Below are 22,470 nucleotides of genomic sequence, written 5' to 3' on the forward strand. Positions count from 1 at the left end.
TAAATATATTTTTCCATACCAACTGGTAACTAATGCCCCCCAGTGGTGAAATTTAGAGAGGGTAATTAGAAAAGGTGCTTTTGAAATAGTAATAACCTTTAAAATACTTTATTACTTTATTACAGGAGGATAAACTAGATGTTCTCCATTGAACCATCCAAAGTGTACTCTCAGTGGTAGGGGAACAATATGAGAACAGCCCCACCAAGGCTGTAGATGGAGCAATATTAGAAGAGCATAGGGAAAAGGATGCAACACATAACAACAATGCTCAGTGGTTAGTAGATTTAAGAGCAGACCACAGCAGTTGGACAAACTCCTGTCAGGTATCATAGCAGCTGAGATGAACAGCTATATGGCTCAATACATGACCAGGGCCCAGAAAGAAATTGGCAGAATCACCACATAAGCTGCTAGATAGAGTCTGGTGATTTCAGCTCTGGCCGGACTGGTGATGTCAGCAACCCACTCTCCTCTGGCCTGGTTGGTGATGTCAGCAAGCCAATCTCCTCTGCTCTGGCTTGGGATTTCAGCTCTGGTACAAAATAAAATGAACTGCTTCATTATGATTGCCCACTCTACCCAGTGGAATTCACAATTCTGTCTGATATTGGGCTGCGGTTGTGTTGCTTTGAACATGAATTTTTGAAGGGTGTCTATTTGCTTAATAAAAAAATTTGATCAATGAACTTTCCTTGTTTAAACATGTGCATGGTCTGGTCTTTTTTTGCTTGTGACTTCTTGATGTTTGTAAATACAATAGATCAAAAATAAATATAATATACATATAATAATGTACAACACATTATGGAGTATACTTCTGCTGTGAGGTCCTGCCTCTGTGTACTCATGCAATTAACCACTGGACAGCTATGTTTATAAATAATATGATATTAGGCCAATTTAGTTATACATATTTTTGACCTGGAGGTAGAATTAATTGTGAACTGGAAAAGGAAATGCTTATGAATGTGTAAAGTAAAAACATGATCCATTTAAGGTTATCCTATTCTGTTTTTAATTAAGAAGAGAATATGTTCAACTGTGCAATGGCCTAGTCTGTTTCTTTTCTTGGAGATAATTTCTCCTGTCTTAGAGAAAATCCTCTCACATGCAACAGAAGAGGTTGGAGTGCACAGAAACTGGTCTTCCTGGGTCCCACAGACTATCAGCTAAAAAGATTAAACTAATTAAATTGCTGCACATTTTGTAGAATAACATTTTAAGATTATTAATATACATATATATATATATATATAAACACCCATCTCACCCCTGCGGGCGGTTTATCCTTAAAGCTCGGGTCCTCTACCAGAGGCCTGGGAGCTTGAGGGTCCTGCGCAGTATCTTAGCTGTTCCCAGGACTGCGCTCTTCTGGACAGAGATCTCCGATGTTGTTCCCGGGATCTGCTGGAGCCACTCGCCTAGCTTGGGAGTCACAGCACCTAGTGCTCCGATTACCACGGAGACCACCGTTACCTTCACCCTCCACATCTTCTCGAGCTCTTCTCTGAGCCCTTGGTATTTCTCCAGCTTCTCGTGTTCCTTCTTTCTGATATTGCTGTCATTCGGAACCGCTACATCGATCACTACGGCCGTCTTCTTCTGTTTGTCCACCACCACTATGTCCGGTTGGTTAGCCACCATTTTGTCCGTCTGTATCTGGAAGTCCCACAGGATCTTAGCCCGGTCATTCTCCATCACCCTTGGGGGCATCTCCCATTTTGACCTCGGAACTTCCAGGCCATACTCGGCACAGATGTTTCTGTATACTATGCCGGCCACTTGGTTATGGCGTTCCATGTATGCCTTGCCTGCTAGCATCTTGCACCCTGCTGTTATGTCTTTCTAAAGTTATTTAATGATATTTATCTTATGAAAAGCAGATTTTTGACATTTTTTCACGTTTTACGATAAAATAAACACATAACCCATTGCAGTTTAATTTCACACCTCAAACATTTAGTAAACAATTAAGCAAATACAAGTAAACTGCAATAAATTACAGGTAGTAATAAAATACACTACTAACTCTTTTATGCTACGTCCACACCTACATGGGTATTTTTGAAAACGCAGCTGTTTCTATGCGTTTGGGCCTTTCGTCCACACGTACACTGAAAAAAATGCCATGTTGGATTTACTTAATTCAGTAGTCGACATTGGTTGCACACAAATGTTTTGCTTTGGCAGAAACTTAAACAAATTAGTTAAATCAACACAACTTATTCATATTCAATAAACCTGTGCATTTTGTGTTCAGAAAACGCGATTGAAACATGTTTAGATGAAGTAAGTTGAGCTCTTGGAATATTTTAATCCTTCACAATTTTGTCATTTTATTCCAACACTATTCAATAATTTTTATGCCAGTACTACTTTGTGACTTAAATACTACATGTTATCTTCATTTTACATAATGTTCAACAAAGTCTAGAGTCTGGTTAACATAAAATTGAATGGATCTACAACAACTACCATCTTCCTATCTTTAGCCTGGTTGCAGGGGTATAACCCTGGAGTGATAGGTTATACCCTGGATAGCTCACCAGTCTATCACATAGAGACAAACATCTATTTGCACCAGATTGTGGATTTGAACCCAGGACCTTCTTACTGTGAGGGAACAGCACTAACCACCACGCCACCAATCCTGGCTTATCAAAAGTAGGAAAGCTATGATTACAAGGCTTGATGCAGAATTTTTCTGCACGTTTTTGTCCTTGACAGGTTAAACCACAATAAATAGCGATAGCATGCACGGGGTGTGTGTGTAGTTGTCTGCCTCCAGTGATTTTCCTGTGGTTTAAAATCTCGTGTGGTCTTGTGAATTTCATGAGTCCAGCAACTAACCACTCTTGTATCAGGTCATCTCAACAAGAACAAATTAAGTTGTTGAATTTCGTACAGATCCTACATGATTTAATTACGTTCAAGATAGAAACATGAAATTTTTGTGTTCAAATTACACGGTAGACTTTTTTAATGTAACAACCACCCAATTTACTTTTTTCGGTATACCAAAAAAAGTAGAGGCGGCTGCTCGACTTGACTGAGATGGATGCCTTCCTCAAACCATGATCCTGTGCGGTGTCGCGAGATTTAACATTGCTATATTATTGACTTACTTCACTCAAACATGATATGAACAATTTAAACTACCCGCTCTGCATATTATGTAGTTTCTACACTATATAGTTACACTTAACTTTAAAGCCTGAGGCACTTGTGTTAAATACACGCACGATGCTGGCCAATTCCTTTTTTTCAGTGTAAACAGCGCCTCAAATCACCGAAAACTGAGATTTTTTTTTTGTGGACGAGGAATAAAGAGTTCGTCACCCAACGTCAAAGGTATGTGCCTGTTTTCACGTCACGCTGTGCGCCATTATTATTTATATTAGTGATGTGCGATACCAATAAAATTCAGAGTGGCATCGGCGATACTGATCCGATACCGATACTTTGTGCAAAAACGTTTTTTTTTACTGTATCTTTTATTGTATCTCAAATTATAGCTTCATAATGATTACAGGACGTCAGGTTACTTGTTCTTATCACTTAATAATGCAGAATTATCATATAGAAATAAAAAAACTGAAGTTGTGTGCCATTTGAGCATGTTGCCTGGCTACAGCACTAAAGGACTCTGCGAGAGATATCTGTCTTGCCCTAGCAACACCTACCCCTCTCCTCCTCTTCAGTTCGCCTCAACATACGCTCATTATATTCTGTGATATGATTTACAGTGAGGTGTTTGACGAGGTAAATTGTGTAGCCACAACACCTCACTGTCTTGCCACATGTATCGCAAACCCCGTCTTGGCTGTTTGTGGAGGTAAAATACGTCCGCACAAGACTCCATTTACGCCCAGCCATTGTTGTGAGTGCGCATGCCAAGGGGCTGCAACACATTTATAAAGCCGTATTTCGCACATGACTATTAAAGGCGGAAGAGGAAGTAGTTCCTTCCAATGTAGACAATCCGAATGATATAGTTTCTTTCCACTCTGTTCCTGTTAATGATAAACTACAAATTTACCCTAAATTACTAAAATATCGATATTTTAATATGAGAATCAATTCTAGAACATAAATGACTAGTATCGGAGGAATCGATATTTCAGTATCGATCGGCACATCACTAATTTATATGAGATGAATTGCAGAATGGCAGATAGAGACAAAATACTGTTACTGTACTATCTTCAGGTTTTACACGCTTACATATACACACGCAGTTACTGTCCCTCCATTTAGAAAGGCAGAGGCGTCACGGTGTAATTATTTTACGTGTAGTTGTTTTTTTCCTGTGTAATAATATTAAACATTGCTATCAATACATTTTTCAAAAAATGCCTCTCTGTGCAAAAATGTGTTCAAAAACATAAACAAGTTTGGGATGCTGTTTGTCCGTGATTTGGACAGGGGGAATAAATCGTGGCAGGATCAGCCTGATATTATTTGTATTCCACTGTAACTTTACTGTATAAAGAGCTAACATCTCCAAAATGTCAGGAGTAGTTAGTCATCACAAGTTTGTGAACTAAAAATCAAGAATGTGGGATACTGTTTGTCCGTGATTTGTAGAGCCCGGCGCGTGCTCCTGACGCAGGGAAAACCAATTCTGCAGGGGAGACCTACCTTGGCACTTGTGCAGGTGAAGCCAAAGGGAAGATATGCTTCACCATATTTTCTAGTCTTTGGCTTGGAAGGAAGTTGGTTTGGAAACATATTTGTCGATGCTTCATCTCCTGCTCCCAGCCTCAGGAGTCTGCTGGCTGGCCTCCTGCGAGATAGTGTCTGGAACCGACACACTGTGTGCAGCTGGAACAGAGTTCTCAGGTGAAGCCTCTGGTGGACCGACAGAAATCTCTGGTGCCCCAGGTGTCCGTGTAAGATGGTAACGGTTTCTTCTCAGCGTGCCCTTTGCTGTCTCTACGATGTAGGACCTCGGTGAGCCTGCCATGGACACGACTGTCCCTCTCGCATCCATGTCTGAGACCCACACTTTGTCTCCAGGATTGAGCTGTAGCATATCATGTGCTCTGTGTCTGCGGTTGTAGTTTTGTCTTTGTTTTTGTCTGTACGATTGTTCTATAGCTTTGAGCTTGTCTGTGTCCGTACCTCTTGGATTTAGCTGTGATGGGATGACAGGAATAGTTGTCCTTATCCTTCTACCCATGAGAAGCTCAGTCGAGCTGTAGCCATTTGCCAATGGAGTGGCCCGGTATGCCATAAGGGCGAGATAGGGATCGCCAGACTTTTTAAGAAGACTTTTGATGGTCCTGACTGCCCTCTCGGCCTCCCCGTTGCTCTGAGGGAAGTGGGGACTGGATGTCTCATGGCTAAAACCCCATTCTTGTGCAAATCTTTTGAAGGAATCAGACGAAAACTGAGGTCCATTATCAGAGCGAACCTGCTCTGGTATGCCATGACGTGCAAAGATTGATTTACAGTGCTCGATCACTGCCTCTGATGTTGTAGATGTCAGTTTGGCAACTTCGAAGAATCTAGAAAAGTAATCCACAATGACCAGGTACTGTTTATTCTCTATCTGGAACAGATCAGTTCCAACCATGGCCCACGGTCTTTGTGGGAACTCTGTAGGTAGCATGGTTTCTTTGTGGTTAGTCCGCTCACGGCAGCAAGTGTCACAGGTCTCAATCACTTTTATCAGCTCACTGCTCAGGCCTGGCCACCAAACAGATTGTTTAGCTCTCTCTCTGCATTTCGTTATTCCTAGGTGTCCCTCATGTAGTTTAGACAGAATGTCTGCTCTGAGTGATGTGGGAATCACTATTCTGCTCCCATAAAGAAGCAAACCATTGTGGACTGTGAGGTCACCTGAAAATGGCAGATAAGGCTGGAAAACCCTTTCAATGGAATACTTCTCTGGCCATCCTTCCACACAGAACTTCTTCAGCTGGCTTAGAATGCTGTCATTGTCCTGATGTGTCTGGATTTCTCTGAGTCGTGGCTCTGTGGCTGGCAGGCTCCGCATACAAGTTGATTTCTTCCTCCGGCAAACCCTCAGTTGTGTCACCTACAGGAGCTCTGGACAGTACATCTGCTGTTGCAATGTCTCTGCCAGGAACATGAGATATGGTATAAGAGAACCTCATCAATCGCATGCGTAGACGTTGTATACGAGGTGGAAGCTCACCCAGGCCCTTGGAGCCGAGCAACGAGGCCAGAGGTTTGTGGTCTGTTTCAATGTGGAATGTTTTCCCAATTAGGAACTCTGCAAACCTCTCACAGGCCCATGTTGAAGCAAGGGCCTCTTTCTCAATTTGAGCATATCGCTGCTCTGTCGTGCTGAGAGCTCTTGAAGCGTATGCTACTGGTTTCCACCCTAAATCAGCGTGCCGCTGGAGAAGCACTGCTCCCAAGCCATACGAAGATGAATCAGCTGATACGCATGTTTCCGCATTTGGATCATACAGAGCAAGCCCTGGGGGTGTTGTCAGTTCTTTTTTGATGCCGTCGAAAGCCTGCTGCTGCTGTGGCCCCCATGACCACAGGTTGGACTTCTTCAGCAGATCTCTTAGGGGGCGCGTTTTTTCCGCCAGGTGAGGAAGGAACTTTCCTAGGTGATTCACCATGCCCAGGAAGCGTCTCACCTCACTTATGTTGCTGGGCTCATCCATGGAACTCACAGCATGCACCTTGTCAGGATCTGCGCTAACCCCCGATGCCTCAATGACCTGCCCCAGGAACTTTATCCTGTTCTTGGAGAACTCACACTTGTCGTTCAATGTTACTCCAGCCTCCTGCAGTCGAACCAGTGCTTTCCGCAGTCTCTCATCATGCTCTGCCTGTGACGTCCCCCAGATGAGCACATTCACCATCTGGCAGAGGACTCCTTCTAAGACCTCAAGAATGCGTGCCATCCGTTTCTGGGAGTGTTCTGGGGCTGATGAGATTCCAAAGCACAGACGATTATAACAACACCGACCAAAAGGTGTAATAAAGGTCGTGAGCAAAGAATAGTCCCTGGATAAGGGAATCTGCCAAAATCCTGCATTGGCATCCAGCTTTGAAAACACTTTTGCTCCTGCAAGCTGTCCTAGTGTGTGTTTGACTGAAGGGAGTGGATGTTTCTCTCTCATGACATATTTGTTTAGTTTAGTGAGATCGCTGCAAATTCTCACCTTGCCTGTGCGCTTAGGAACCACCACCATAGGCGCGCACCAATCAGTGGGCTCCTCCACCTTGGAAATGACTCCCTGCTGCTCCATCCGGTTCAGCTCTTCTTTAACCTTTGGTAAGAGTCGAAGAGAGATTCGCCTAGGGGTCGAGAGGGAAAACGGCTGTGCCCCTGGTTTCAAAACAATATTGTACTCTCCTTCCATTTTGCCTAAGCCGCTGAAAAGCTTGGGGAATTCTTGTTTGACAGCATCAATAGAGTCTAAGCTAATATGATTCACTCTGGCAACCAGCTGTAGTGCCACTGCAGCACGCCCGCTCAGCAGTGGTGTGCATAAACCCTGTACGACATAAATGTCTTCTTTGGTTTTGTGGTTGTTCTTGCTGAGAGTGGCTGTGAACATGCCTTTTACCTTCAGACGTGTTCCTCCTGGGCCCTGCAGAACCCTCTTGGGCTTATCCAATCTCCCCAACTGATGCTGTGTGTAGAAAGTCTCTGGGACTGCTGTGACATCTGCTCCGGTGTCGATTTTAAAGAGTGTGTTGCATTTGTCCACATTTATCTCTGTTACCCATGGACTCTCTTTGGTTTCCGCAGAGAGGGAACCCAAGAAAGCGACCTCATCATCTGTATCGCTGTTCTCTGAAACTGTTGCAGCATTGACCTCACACAGTCTTTTGTTTCTGCACATCCTGGCAAAATGTCCTTTTTTCTTACAGTAATTACATGCAGCTTCTCTCACGGGGCATTGTTGAAGATTGTGACCTTTTATGTCTCCACATCTTCTGCATTGTGTCTTTTTTTCTTTCTGTGTTTTGGCGGTGTCAGCTGCTTGGGACGTGCCCCTTCTTGCCGTTTAGCATGGACGCGGTTCAGTTGTGAGTTGGTAATATCCATTTTAAAGTTAGTGTTTAGCATCTCTTGTTGCTTCTTTACAAGTTCACTTTGTCGGGCTCTGTTAAGCGCTTTCTCTAGCGTTAGTTCTGGATCCATTTGTAGCTGTTCTGACAATCGTTTGTCTTTCAGACCTACGACAAATCTCTCTCGCACCATTTCATCATGCAAAGTCCCGTATCCACAATGTTCCGCCAGACAATGCAGTGCAGTATGGAAGCTGTTGACTGACTCACCCGTCTCTCGTTGGCGCTGGTTAAACTTCGCTCGCTCAAATATGATGTTTCTGCGGGCTACGAAGTGAGCATCCATCCTCCTTTTAACGGTCTCATAATCGCTCGCCTCTTCGGGAGTCAGGTGCAGGGATACCAATATGTCCTCTGCCTCCTCACCATTGACTGTAGAAAACATGGACGACGCCACAGCTCCCCAAAAATGAAGCCAAAACGTCTCTATCGCCCCCTGGTGTCTGGCTGCAGTATAGGTCATAAACCCCGCCTCCTCCATGTCAGCGGATGGGACTGGGGTCAGACTAAAATAAATTTATTCTCCTCAGATAATTTTTTTCCAAAGATTCTTTCTTTTGTTATCAATAGTTCTCATCACACTGATTGATGTCCAAGGGGTCTCCTTTCCCATAAGTTTGATTCTAATTCCTACCGCGGTGATGTTAAATTGGGGTGAAACGTCATCATAGCAGCTTTGACTGGCAGCTGCAGTCATGGAGAAACTTGCGTATCTCTGTTCGGGAATAGCAGATAGAGCGTAGGCTCTGAGAGGAGGGCCAGCGTTTACGTTACGAAAACACGACCGAGTGTTTTAACTTGACAGCCTGAGGTGTTCTTCAATAAACTGGACTACCCGACAGAAGGGCCCGAGGCCCCGCTGCACTTTTTCGGTAAGTTAAACGTGTTTGTAAGCTACTCCGTAACTACCGTCCTTAGCTAGCTCCTGAGACCTAGCTAGCTAAAATGAGCACTCGGCTGTCAGGGTTCGTTTAGCTAATCTGTGCAGGTGAATGAATTTACTAAAGAAATCAAGAGAAACTCCCCGGGCTACTCAGTCACTAATTACTGTTACTGTACTTTTATTACAAGTATTATACTGTAAAAGCAACAGGCTGTAGCTTCAGCTCCTGTGCAGAGCTGAATATTAAATATGTGCAAACAACAGCATGTTTTCAGTCTCTTGCCACATCTGTAAAGACAGTGACATTTTTTTAAAAGCTTGTACTTCAGTAACTCCTCATTAATCAGGAACTATGGTACTGTCGTGTACTGTAATACTGAAAAAAATGTAAGAGAAGAACTTCAGATCCTGAGTGTGTGAGGACAGAAGAATCAGCTTCATTTCAATTTTGAGGGATAAAATGTATACTTGATTTGATGGTTCTGTTGTCTTTGTGATTACAGGAGCTGCCCTCAGATTCAGACCTCAGCACCACCCTGTGACAGCAGACAGATCATCCAACATGTTCACATGTTAACTGCAAAATTAGCTGATGAAAACAGTGCAAAGATTAAAGTACCACACGTGCTGCAGTGGAAGCTGCAGCTTTATTGATAAAGTTAAAGACAAAAAAACAAAAGGATTAATCACTCATGTAACTGTGTCACTATATATCAGCATTAACAGGACCTCAGTTTGGTGTTTCATAAAGATGCTGATCTCAGACCTGCACAGCTTCCGTTTTAAACACTTGATGTACTCAGCTGCATGAAGAGCACATGAGATTTTCTCTAACGCAATTAAATAAAACCTGATGAAGGTCAAAGGTCGTCACTTGTATGTTGAACTATAAACTTGTCATCTAGAATTTTTCCAGTTTTTTTTACACATAGTGTGTTATTTATCAACATCATCATCATCGTTTATTTATATAGCACTTTAAAAACACACAAGGCTGACCAAAGTGCTGAACAATAGAAACATAATAGACACCATAAGAATAATAAATACGATAAAATAATAAACATAGCGAAAACAATAAAATATAAGTAAATACAAGTCAGTCAACCACTGAGTCAAAAGCTAGTGAATAAAAATGCGTTTTCAATCTAGATTTAAAAACCAGCACTGATGTCGATTGCCTAATGTGAAGAGGAAGATTATTCCAAAGCTTAGGAGCCACAATAGAGAACGCTCGGTCTCCTCTCAGTTTCAGCCGTGATTTGGGGACTGAGAGCAACAGCTGCTCAGCTGACCGGAGCGAACGAGTGGGGACATAGGGCTTCAGCAAATCAGACATATATGCAGGTGCCAGACCATTTAAAGATTTAAAAACCAATAAAAGAACTTTAAAATGAATCCTAAATTCAATTGGAAGCCAGTGCAGGGAGGCCAGGACCGGAGTAATGTGCTCAAATTTCCTTTTACCAGATAAAAACCGTGCCGCAGCATTCTGTACTAGTTGCAGGCGTTTCAGAGTGCCCAGTCCAACCCCTATTAAAAGGGAGTTACAATAATCCAAGCATGAGGTTATAAAAGCGTGGATAACAGTCTCCAAGTCACGCCTTGAAAGAAAAGGTTTAACCTTCGACAGACGCCTGAGGTGATAGAATGACGATTTCACCACCCCATTCACGTGGCCATCAAAGGTAAGTGCAGAGTCGATTTTTAACCCAAGATTGGTAATCGAGCTCTTCAGGTGAGGGGTCAGAGCAGCAAGGTCAACATCAGGGATATCAGAGGAACGATTCGGGCCAAACACAATTGCTTCTGTTTTACGTTCATTAAAATTTAAAAAATTTTGAGCCATCCATGACTTAACATCACTAAGGCAATCAAGCAGGAGTCTAATTGGGGAGCTATCAGAATGACTGAAAGGAAAATAGAGCTGGCAATCATCAGCATATAGATGAAATGAAACATTGTGTTTACGAAAGATCGCACCCAGTGGCAGGAGATACAATGAAAACAGTAATGGCCCAAGAATAGATCCCTGTGGTACACCCCATGACAGAGGGGCCACAGAGGACGATGATGAGCCCAACTTAACACAGAAGCTCCTGTTTGAGAGATATGATTTTATCCACAGGAGTGCCAAGCCAGAAATGCCCACACAATGCTGTAATCGAGAGATCAGCAGGTTGTGATCCACTGTGTCAAATGCAGCAGTCATATCTAGTAGTATAAGCACTACGTGTTTACCACAGTCTGTACCACAATCTTTACCATAAAGTGATGCAGAGTTATTCATACCAGAGTAACCAGAGAGGATCATATATTTTTAAATATATAACTTTCTACAGGACTGAATATAATATCTTTATGTAAAAGTCCGGAGCCTCTGGGGAGTATCTGAGTATTTATAACATTACACAAACCAAAGGTCTCCATCACAGTGTTCATGAAATGCTGGGTTTATCCATCTCCTGGGGTGGGCCAAGGAGGAGTGCTGAAGATTTCCCTGTGAGGGAGCTGCTGGTGAAGATCATGAGTCCTGCTTGATCAATGCGACGAGCTTCAGTCTTCCTGGTGTTTCTTAAATGATGCCTCTTACAGCGGGTCAACAGAACTTATGGCACAGGACAGCTGTGATGAAAGAAAGGGAAGAAGTTTCTCCAAACCTCTGGACCCAGGAAACCCAGCTTGGTCCTGATGGTCTCCCTCACTAGTTTCTTTCCAGGGTGAATGTAGCTGTTGATATAATATGGACTCTATTATTAAATGAAAAGAACAAATTAGACCACACTACTGAAACGTTCTGCTGATGTTTTTAAAGTCTCCATGTTACCAGGCTGTAGAAGGCTCTGAAGATTTAAACAGTTTTAGAACCATTACACTCACAGTCTTATGTTAAACTCTCAAAGGACAGCATTATATTTTTGATATTAACAGTAACTCTGGGCCTCTGTAGAGTGTGCAGCTGATCTCATCGCTGTCTAAAAATGGATAAAAAAACATAAGTGTTGAAGACTAAGAGTAGCAGGTGTGTAGCATCGCTAACTAGCTAGCAACAAGCCTCCAACACAGTGCGTATGCTAGCGGCTAATCTAACTAACGAATTAACAGAGTGATTTTAGAACTATAAGATGATAAGCTGTGTGTTTTTTTTATAACAGTGACATGGTTGTATTTACCTTAATTAAACGAGTCGTCAGTCGCGGTAAACTAGCAAAAAAACTCGAGCAGCCGGGCTACGTAAAAAGTGTAGAGGGGCGTGTTTGCGGTCACGTCCAGCAGGTGTGTGGGCGGGAGCGTTACACAGTCGCTCCACCTCAAGTCACTACTGCGCAGACTCTGGCTCCAAATTTGCAAGATGGCAGCCTCCACAAGCGGGGTATTTTGGCTTCATTTTTGCACAATGGTAGGAGGCGGGGTCGCGTCGTCCATGTTTTCTACAATCAATGCTCCTCACCCATAGTGTAGATAAGGGCGTTCACTTGATTTTCGTCCGCTTGCGTCTCCAATCCAGACGCGATGCGAAATCTGTCAAAACGCTTTATCCATTTGGTCCAGTCGTCGGACCTAAAAGTGAACTTCTCCGGCGGGGTGACTTGAAAGTGACTCATGACGTCACGTCTCTTCTCGTGCAGCTCCTCTGTGGCTGACCTTTAACCTGGCACCGACGCCGAAACCTTTCACTTATGCCCAACTAACGTTTCCAGTTGTCTTCTGACACCATGTTCCGTTATTCGAGGTTATGGATGATATTTGACTGGAGGCATAACTCACAGACACACGAGACGCGCCATTACTCCAATGAGTGTCCTTTATTATTTTTTATCCCCCCCACAACAACAACCCAGCAGAAACGTTCCTACCTCTTAACATTTACCTGATACTACAGGAGCCCCGTCAAAAACATGTCCATCATGCTAGCAGTGTCCAAGCATCCTTTTGTTTTTTCTTTTCATACCGCGCTCCCCCCCACACACACTTTGGGAACCTCTGCATTAACTCAGGTACCAAAGCAGTTACGTCCCAAATGAAGCTTCGGACGTCACTGATCACGTGACTGTGGCCGAATCAAGCCTCGACAGAGTGCTTCTGAAGCGGCGTGTTGTGTTTTTTGATACACGCGCCGGAGCGTCAGCTTCAAGCGGCCCATCACTAGTATAAGCGAAGTTTAAAAAAAAAAAAAAAAAAACATGAGGAGAGCTCCCGACGCTTTCTCATTAAAGTTAAGATAACCGCAATAATACAGCTCTCCTTTCTCCTGGCGGATTAAATTCGCTGAATATTTCACTCAAGAAAGGTAAGTGAATGTCATTGACACGGTTTATTTTTTCTGGCTGACCATTACTGAACATTTAATTCTCAACAAAAAATATTATTAAAATGTTTTCCTGCTTTAGTTAAGCGTATTCCACTTTTACCCGCGCTGTTGTGGGTAGTTTTAGGCCTCGACGAAATCCTCGGTCCATGTTTGAGCTGCGAATCCGCTGAAACGTTAGTTCAAGCTGATTTCTCGCAGAGAAATAGTCGCTACATCGGGGTTATACCAGACTTTGCCGCTTATGAAGTGTGAAACAAACACATGTAGCTTTAAAATCATTAAAAAAAATTACCACTTTATTTGAAAGTTAGAGCTAGTGTAAAGACCGTCGATATCCAGTTTACAGCCTGTTGATAACGGCGGCTTGTCATTTGAAGAAGTGATGACAGCTAGATAGCTGCAATATGCTAACCTCTCAATGCGCATAGTTAGTAGTCAGTTGGTATGCAATGACTTTAACATTATGTTGGAGCACGTCGTGTTGGCTGTAAAATCGAGCAAATACCTACGTTCTTGTCTGAGAAATTGAGAAGTTGCTGTTTGTAATCAAATCGCATCATATTACCCAGGCTCACATGTTAGTATGATCTGTCACTTCAACCCACTTTAACTAACTTCTTTTAGGGCTTGTTTACAGACATGCACCAACCATCCCGGCAGGGCTATGTATCTATAAACTGTCGTCAAGGAAGTGGGAGTTACAATAAGGGTAAACAGTCAAGAAAGCAATCCTGCTGGAGGGTAAGTAGGATTTGTCCAAAATGGATCACTGCTGGTCTTCACAGTCCTCTAGTTTCCCATGCTGGTATGGACACACCTTTCGCGTCCCACTTATTCTGGCTATTTTTTCTAATACTTTCCAGTATGTAGATAACGATGTGGGGATTGTTTTCTCTACAGTAATGCAGAGTTTTTTGTTGTGCCTATTGGGAAAGAGCAAGTATTTTTAAGGCGTAAAGCTCATGTTGTCATAACATGATGCTGGAAACAGATAGGGAAAATGAAATGATGAATATCGAAGCTATAACTTTAAATAAAAATCAGTTAAAAATCAGCATTTTTGTGCTTGTGAATGATCACATGGGCTTGGTCATTTATTTCTTGATGCAGAATGTTTGTAAAGCTGATATCTGGATGTTGCTGCAGGTCTGTGAATGTGTGTTAGAATTACAAAATTACAATTACAATATTATGTAACTAGTCATCAAGTGTAAACACACACACTGCTGCTACATGGTGTTCAAATAACTAATTTTTTTTTACTTCTAATAAAGTATGACAATGTTACTGCATAACAATGCTTCGGTAATAATATAAGTCATGTGACAGGAAGGTTATAGTAACAACCAGAGTGTAACACACATAAGGAATGTCCACTAAGCTATTCTCATTAGCCTATGTAGCAAGTGAGCGCTATAACAGCGAAGGCACCAGTATACCCTCCGCGTTGGTTGTAGTATATGATACACTAGACCATCCTTTATGAAAAGGGAGGAGAAAACACCTTCCCATAATCCATTGCAACGGACCATCCGACCATTGATGAAAATAATCAACATATTTAAACAAGGTTGTGCAGATCATGTAAATGTTTATTGTAACTGCATTTCCATTTCATGCGTAACTGCTGATCTATTCAGTTTTTAACCGCAGTTTTTTAAATGCATAGCTGAACTCTGAACATCACAAAGCCTGAATAAAAAGTACTTCTTGTTAGGGCTGTTCGATATAACGATATATATCGGATGACGATAGAAAAACGTCTATCGTTTCATTTTACGCTATCGTTTGTTTCGTGGTGTCGCAAAATAAACTGTTTACGGCAATATTTTTTCATCATTTTGTGATCATCATTTAGTGGCTATATTAATTTCTTAAAGTTCTCTCTTTCTCTTATATTTAATATAACCACACTACGGACGGACAAGCGCTTGTTTTTTATGCGTTTTCGTTAGCAACAACGACGGTAAAACCACGGCGTGTCCGCTTGTTTATTTTCCACATAAACCTTTCACAATAAAGCTCAAGATCCTGTTGAGGCTTTTCAAAATAAAACGAGTCACGTGAAAGATGCAGAGTATTAACGGATGAGAAGCAAAAAAGAGCCGTCAGGTGCTAAAAAATAAACCTTAGACTCAAACGTTAGAACAGGCTTTTCTCCGCAGCACACTGTGTAATAAATACTCACAAAGAAAACGGCGGCGGTTACAACTTATGTCTAAAAATGTATAGTTTCATGCATCAGTTAAAACACTGGACTCCAGGTACACGACGCCCAGCTGGAAACACTTCACGCAAGTCGAGATGCCCGAGATTCACAGAATTTACAGGAAATGTTACATTTTTGTAATTTATATCGTTATATCGACGATAGATGTCTTAATATCGGGATATGAGATTTTGGTCATATCGCACAGCCCTACTTCTTGTTGACTTTTTGCCTTGCATGAAGAAGACAGAATGCTATATGAGCTCACGGTTATGATCTCTATTCACTAAAAAAGTGCAATTAATTTTCTTTATAATCAGTGTTCAGTAAAAAAGTACTTGTAGTGTATTGCAGCATTTAGAATTGATTTTTACTTCAGTACCGTTCAGCTGGCATCAGTGATGGATGGAGGGACTCTGCAGTCTTACTTCATAAAAATCCTTAACAGGGAGGAGGGAAGTAGTTCACTAAGTTGCAGCAGTAAAATATAAGAAAATAAGATGTATGTCATTTTATATGCCGTGGGACTGATTTACCAAGTGAGGCAAATTATTATGATGTATTTAGGATGATGTAGTAACAATGCACTTTAATTTATATTCAAGGATGCAGCCAGTTCACTTGAGTAAAAACCAGCATCCTAGAGCAGCACAAATTAGTGGTTTAAAAATACAGTTTAAGGTAACGTTTTACTCAAAGATTTCTCACTGTAAACCTCGTGGCAATTCAGATAAATGAGAAGAGGCTGAAGGAAAATCAACATGTTTTTGATATAAGAATTAAAAAGTGCTGAGCACTGTGCAAAGGGTTCTGAGGATTAGGACTTGGGTGCAGTGCAAGATTTATCCAAAGAAGAGCTGCATTATTACAAACACAAATCTGTGTGGAACAGCTGACATGTACAATGTCACATGTGACACGTACAAGAACACAAACCCTATTTTCCATCAGATCACGAGCCATCCCAGTTACTATGTTATTGTGCCACGTGCATGAATGCATGCATTGCTTCTTAGTTTTAATAGCACACTGCAAGATTCAGGGAATAATCTATCCCAGTAACACTTGTATTTGTTACAGATTTATCTCTGTGTGCACAGAGATCAGAAAAAGATGCTCATTTCAGTTCACATCTGCTCTGTTTCATGAAAACAGTATTATTGAAGAACAATAAGTGGGCCTCGGCTTTAAGCACTCAGAATTTCAACGTTTGTAATGAAAGGACAACGTGTTCTTATTTATATGACCTTCATAAAACAATGCAATTAAAACACATTGTGGTGAAGTAAGTAAGCTTTGTAGTCCGTTTTCGGCACGTAGTTTTAACACGGCGCATTGTTCATTTTAAACTTTTAAAATGTTTGGCTCTTAGTGTGTTGTTCACTGTTTTCCTCCCTTCTGTGTCGCTTCAGAAGTGGAAGCAGCTATCTAGGCTGCAGCGGAGCATCATCCTATTCATCCTTGTCCTTATGTTCATATGTCTAATAGCTTCCTATCCTACTGAACACTTCAAAGGTAAGGCTCCTTTTTGTGAATTGGGATCTATTTGCTTATTTCTAGTTTATTATTTTATTTTTGACCACTACTAGAGTAGGTTTTCATGATTTGGATTAGCTGCCCCTCGGAGATGGGAGGTGGACTATAAAATGTTACTCAGTCAATATGACATTTTATAGTGGCATGAATTGATAATGGTTGACTGTTGAAGTCTGAAGCCTGAGATTTTGTCTTACATAGATTTCTTGTACATACACTGACTACTTATTTGAAACGTTGGCCATGTTTAGTATGGACATCCACCAGTGAAACAGTTATCACATATTTGGGAGCTGTATATTTTAATATAGAGCTCCCATTCACATGAGTAACTGACCAGCTGTCAGAACCTCATGAGAGCTTGAGTAGTTTAATTCCAACTGAATAATTTTTTTTAGGTCTAATTAAAACTTAATGGTAAGTAGACATGTACAGTAACACAGTCATCACTTTATGGGTTGTACTGCACTACTATGTTAGTGTAATATTTGTGTGTGTGTGTGTGTGTGTGTGTGTGTTGTGGAATTATAGATGGAGACCAGGACACAGACAGTAACAGCATCCTGAAGCCCTTTCCACCAGAGCCTATGAAACAGGGCCAACCACCATTGCCAGAACAACCCTCTCAGGTTTTTGTAGTTCCTCTTCTGCTCTTTAAATGACCCGTGGTTTCAATACAGTCTCTGTCTAAGCACATTTATTTCCAATTTGTCATCTTTTTTTTCTTTTTTTTTTTTTACTAAAATGGCCCCACCTGAACTGTAATGGTTAGAGGAAATTAAAAATACTAGCACAACATGCCAGACTTTACCTGTTAAGTTAATGAGAGTACAATTAGAAAAAAAATAGAAATTAGAAAAATATTAGCGCAAACACCTGATACCAACTGCTAAGTGCAGTAGTGGAAGGATGATGATTTGTTTTGCATCCACGAGACCAGGGCATCTTGGAATCCCTGTGTAGACCATTAAAGACTCTGTGCACCAGAGAATCCTCAGTCAAGAGTCAAATGTGAGGCCATTTGTGTAACAGAGAAAGCTTGACTGAAATTGGGTCATGCCACAGGATAGTGATCCAGGACACACCAGCAACAGATTACCACAGACTAACTGAAAAGAAATATAGGGTTGCAAGCTCAATGGACAATGCTGTAAAGAAGAGTAGGTCAACATTCATTCACAACAATATGACATGCTGATAAAGTCATACAGAAAGCAATTGTCATGGTCCTGAGTCCGCGGACAATAAGTATCATTATTATTATTATTATTATTATTATTATCATTATTATGATTTGTTGACTCGTGTTCTTGCCTTGGGATGGTTTGTGTTTGTGATTTTTTTGGTTCTGGGTTTCTGGGTTGTTGCTCCCTCTGTTGGTTCCTGATGTTAGTGTTTCCCCTGTCTCGTCAGGTTAATCAGGTCCAGCTGTGTCTCCCACCTGTGTTTGATTTCCCAGTGTCCCTCTGTGTGTATTTATGTTGTGTGAACTTGTGTGCTCGTTACTGGTCCGTCTGTGAAAGTCTCCGTGAAACTGTCTGCGTGTCTATCTTACATTCTCCCTGCTCTTCACCTCCTCTGTGTTCCCTTCGCTCTCCATCCCCTTCGTGTTCCAGTTTGCCGTTGTATAGTTTAGTTTCTCCCAGTTTAGGTTTTCCTAAGTTCTGTTTTTGCCATCCCCGTTTTGTGTTCCATCATTTATAATAAATCTCCCTAGCATCTCAGTAAGTGTCTGCGTTCGAGTCCTTTTCACAAACACCACACGACTGCTGCCCCGGTCTTGATAGCAATTGCTTAATATTTCCTGCTAAAGGTCAAAGGGTGTACTTAGTTTTTTACACACTGCTTATGGGTTTTGGCTTATTTATTATGAAATACAAGTACTAACAGTGTTATCTCATGTGCTACTGTCCTGAAATGTGAAACCTTAGAATTCAAAGAGAGTATATTTACTTTTTCACTGTTGTTGGTTGATGTTGCAACCAAAGTATGTTCTAAAGTGTGACAAACTTTATTGTATGACAAATCTCCCAAACTTGACTGCTTCATTAAACAGTAAGAACAAAAGGGTGCCAAGTGTCAGATTGACTTAAAGTCAAATTACATAGGTTTAAAAGGTTCCATTCAAATTTACTGTACAGCATATGATTGGAATGCATGCTGTGCAAGATGTGTGACCTGCAATTATGCTGGTTCTATCAGCTCAGTTGAATTCTGCTTAATATTAGTAAAGACTTTAAACGGTCATACAAAAAAGGGCATGCACTGGTTTAGTAATGTGTTACTCCTTTAAAATAGACATGTAGCCTAAATGAAGCTTTATTATCTGTAGGTTTTAGAGTATACATATTAGATTTAATTGATATGGATTATTCTGCTTTAATTTTTTTAGCAAGTTGTTTACATTAGCAAACAATCCAGTGCAAGAAACATTAAAATTTCTTTTTTCTTGTCACCACAGAGGAAATTATCCAATAAGAGAGGACCACCTGTACTGAATCGCCTTCAGAATAAAGGAAACACAGATACAAGTGATGTAGAGAAAGCAACTGACAGCAGCAAGAAGAAAGAGGAGGACCAGGGAATCATCAGGTGAGACTTGAGTTGTGTCCCAATTCAGGAGCTGTTTACTTCAGTATTTTTCGTTACTTTAGATGGCTGTGTGGAATAGTCATGTCATCCCAGAAGGACCAGCCAAAACAAGTTGAGGCACTCATTCCTAAACAAAGGGCTACCTGTGTTTTTGTTTTTTTGTTTTTTTTAAACTGGTCCCCACTATAGCCCCCAGCATGACAAACCACCTAAGCAAGAATCAGTGGTATGCCATATCAATTCAATTCAATTCAATTTTATTTATATAGCGCCAAATCACAACAAAAGTCGCCTCAAGGCGCTTTATATTGTACAGTAGATCGCACAATAATAAATACAGAGAAAAACCCAACAATCATATGACCCCCTATGAGCAAGCACTTTGGCGACAGTGGGAAGGAAAAACTCCCTTTTAACAGGAAGAAACCTCCGGCAGAACCAGGCTCAGGGAGGGGCGGCCATCTGCTGTGACCAGTTGGGGTGAGAGAAGGAAGACAGGATAAAGACATGCTGTGGAAGAGAGATAGAGGCTAATAACAGATATGATTCGATGCAGAGAGGTCTATTAACACATAGTGAGTGAGAAAGGTGACTGGAAAGGAAAAACTCAGTGCATCATGGGAATCCCCGGCAGCCTACGTCTATTGCAGCATAACTAAGGGAGGATTCAGGGTCACCTGATCCAGCCCTAACTATATAATTTAGCAAAAAGGAAAGTTTTAAGCCTAATCTTGAAAGTAGAGATAGTGTCTGTCTCCCGAATCCAAACTGGAAGCTGGTTCCACAGAAGAAGGGCCTGAAAACTGAAGGCTCTGCCTCCCATTCTACTTTTAAATACTCTAGGAACAACAATTAGGCCTGCAGAGCGAGAGCGAAGTGCTCTAATAGGGTGATATGGTACTACAAGGTCATTAAGATAAGATGGGGCCTGATTATTTAAGACCTTGTATGTGAGGAGCAGGATTTTGAATTCAATTCTGGATTTAACAGGAAGCCAATGAAGACAAGCCAATACAGGAGAAATATGCTCTCTCTTTCTAGTCCCTGTCAGTACTCTTGCTGCAGCATTTTGGATTAGCTGAAGACTTTTCAGCGAGTTTTTAGGACATCCTGATAATAATGAATTACAGTAGTCCAGCCTGGAAGTAATGAATGCATGAACTAGTTTTTCAGCATCACTCTGAGACAGGATATTTCTAATTTTAGAGATGTTGCGCAAATGGAAGAAAGCAGTCTTACATATTTGTTTAATATGTGCGTTGAAGGATATATCCTGGTCAAAAATGACTCCAAGGTTCCTCACAGCATTACTGGAGGCCAAGGTAATGCCATCCAGAATAAGAATCTGGTTAGATACCATATTTCTAAGATTTTCAGGGCCGAGTACAATAACCTCAGTTTTATCTGAATTAAGAAGCAGAAAGTTAGCGGCCATCCAGGTCTTTATGTCTTTAAGACATTCTTGCAGTTTAACTAATTGGTATGTATTACCTGGCTTCATGGATAGATAGAGCTGCGTGTCATCTGCACAAGGGAAGCATGTATAATGTAAATAGAATTGGTCCTAGCACTGAACCCTGTGGAACTCCATAATTGATCTTTTGGGTGAAGAGGACTCTCCATTTACATGCACAAATTGGAGTCTATTAGATAGATATGATACAAACCACTGCAGTGCAGTACCTTTAATACCTACAGCATGTTCTAATCGCTCTAATAGGATATTATGGTCAACAGTATCAAACGCTGCACTGAGGTCTAGCAGGACAAGCACAGAGATGAGTCCACTGTCAGAGGCCATAAGAAGATCATTTGTAACCTTCACTAAAGCTGTTTCTGTGCTGTGATGAGCTCTGAAACCTGACTGAAACTCTTCAAATAAGCCATTCCTCTGCAGATGATCTGTTAGCTGTTTGACAACTACTCTTTCAAGGATTTTTGATATGAAAGGAAGGTTGGAGATTGGCCTATAATTAGCTAAGACTGCTGGGTCTAGAGATGGCTTTTTGAGTAAAGGTTTAACTACAGCCACCTTGAAGGCCTGTGGTACATAGCCGATTATTAGAGATAGGTTGATCATATTTAAGATTGAAGAATTAATTAATGGCAGGGCTTCTTTGAGCAGTTTTGTAGGAATGGGGTCTAAAAGACACGTTGATGGTTTGGAGGAATTAATTATTGAAGTTAACTCAGAAAGATTAATTGGAGAAAAAGAGTCTAACTTAACATCGATGGTACTAAAAGTAGCTGTAGATAATATTACATCTGTGGGATGATTATTGGTAATTTTTTCTCTAATGATAAAAATTTTATTTGTGAAGAAGTTCATGAAGTCATTACTAGTTAACATTAAAGGGATGGTTGGCTCAGTAGAGCTCTGACTTTTTGTCAGCCTGGCTACAGTGCTGAAGAGAAACCTGGGGTTGTTCTTATTTTCTTCAATCAGTGACGAATAGTAAGATGTTCTGGCTTTGCGGAGGGCTTTCTTATAAAGCAGCAAACTATTTCTCCATATCATAAAAACTGATGAAGACAATGGCAAGCATTGGAATTTATATCTATAGATACAGAGGAAATCGACAAAATGGCGTACTACCCTGCAACAGATATGTGAGCAAGCCAAACAACACATTCCTGCATGGGCTTAATGGTGCACTTCATCAGAGACTCCACTCTCTGCAGTGGATGTTTGCAGACAGGCTTTTTTCCTTATAATCATACAGGAGCAGTAATGATAGCCAGAGCATCTAATATGTGTCACTACGCAAAACACCATATAAGGCCCATATGTATTTCACTTTTGATTATTTAATTTAACTATAAAAGAGAAATTCTATGTGGTGATTAAACAAACTATTCACTAAATTT

General features: G+C 41.2%; 1 protein-coding gene across 2 annotated transcripts in view; it reads left to right on the top strand.

Moving 5' to 3' along the window:
- Positions 1-13,078: 13,078 nt before the first annotated feature.
- The window catches only part of man1b1b (mannosidase, alpha, class 1B, member 1b), a 72,091-nt gene continuing 62,699 nt past the window's right edge, over positions 13,079-22,470 (top strand). Inside the window, exons 1-5 of one of the 2 annotated variants that reach the window (XM_063490740.1) lie at positions 13,079-13,244; positions 13,890-14,006; positions 16,887-16,989; positions 17,542-17,639; positions 19,472-19,602. In XM_063490740.1, the coding sequence (XP_063346810.1) occupies positions 13,905-14,006; positions 16,887-16,989; positions 17,542-17,639; positions 19,472-19,602 (434 nt within the window). In that variant the 5' untranslated portion in view covers positions 13,079-13,244; positions 13,890-13,904. The remainder of the gene's footprint in view (positions 13,245-13,889; positions 14,007-16,886; positions 16,990-17,541; positions 17,640-19,471; positions 19,603-22,470) is intronic. The other variant, XM_063490739.1, reaches the window with a different exon arrangement.

This window comes from Pelmatolapia mariae, linkage group LG12, assembly GCF_036321145.2.
Source record: "Pelmatolapia mariae isolate MD_Pm_ZW linkage group LG12, Pm_UMD_F_2, whole genome shotgun sequence".
In the NCBI taxonomy this organism is placed as follows: domain Eukaryota; kingdom Metazoa; phylum Chordata; class Actinopteri; order Cichliformes; family Cichlidae; genus Pelmatolapia; species Pelmatolapia mariae.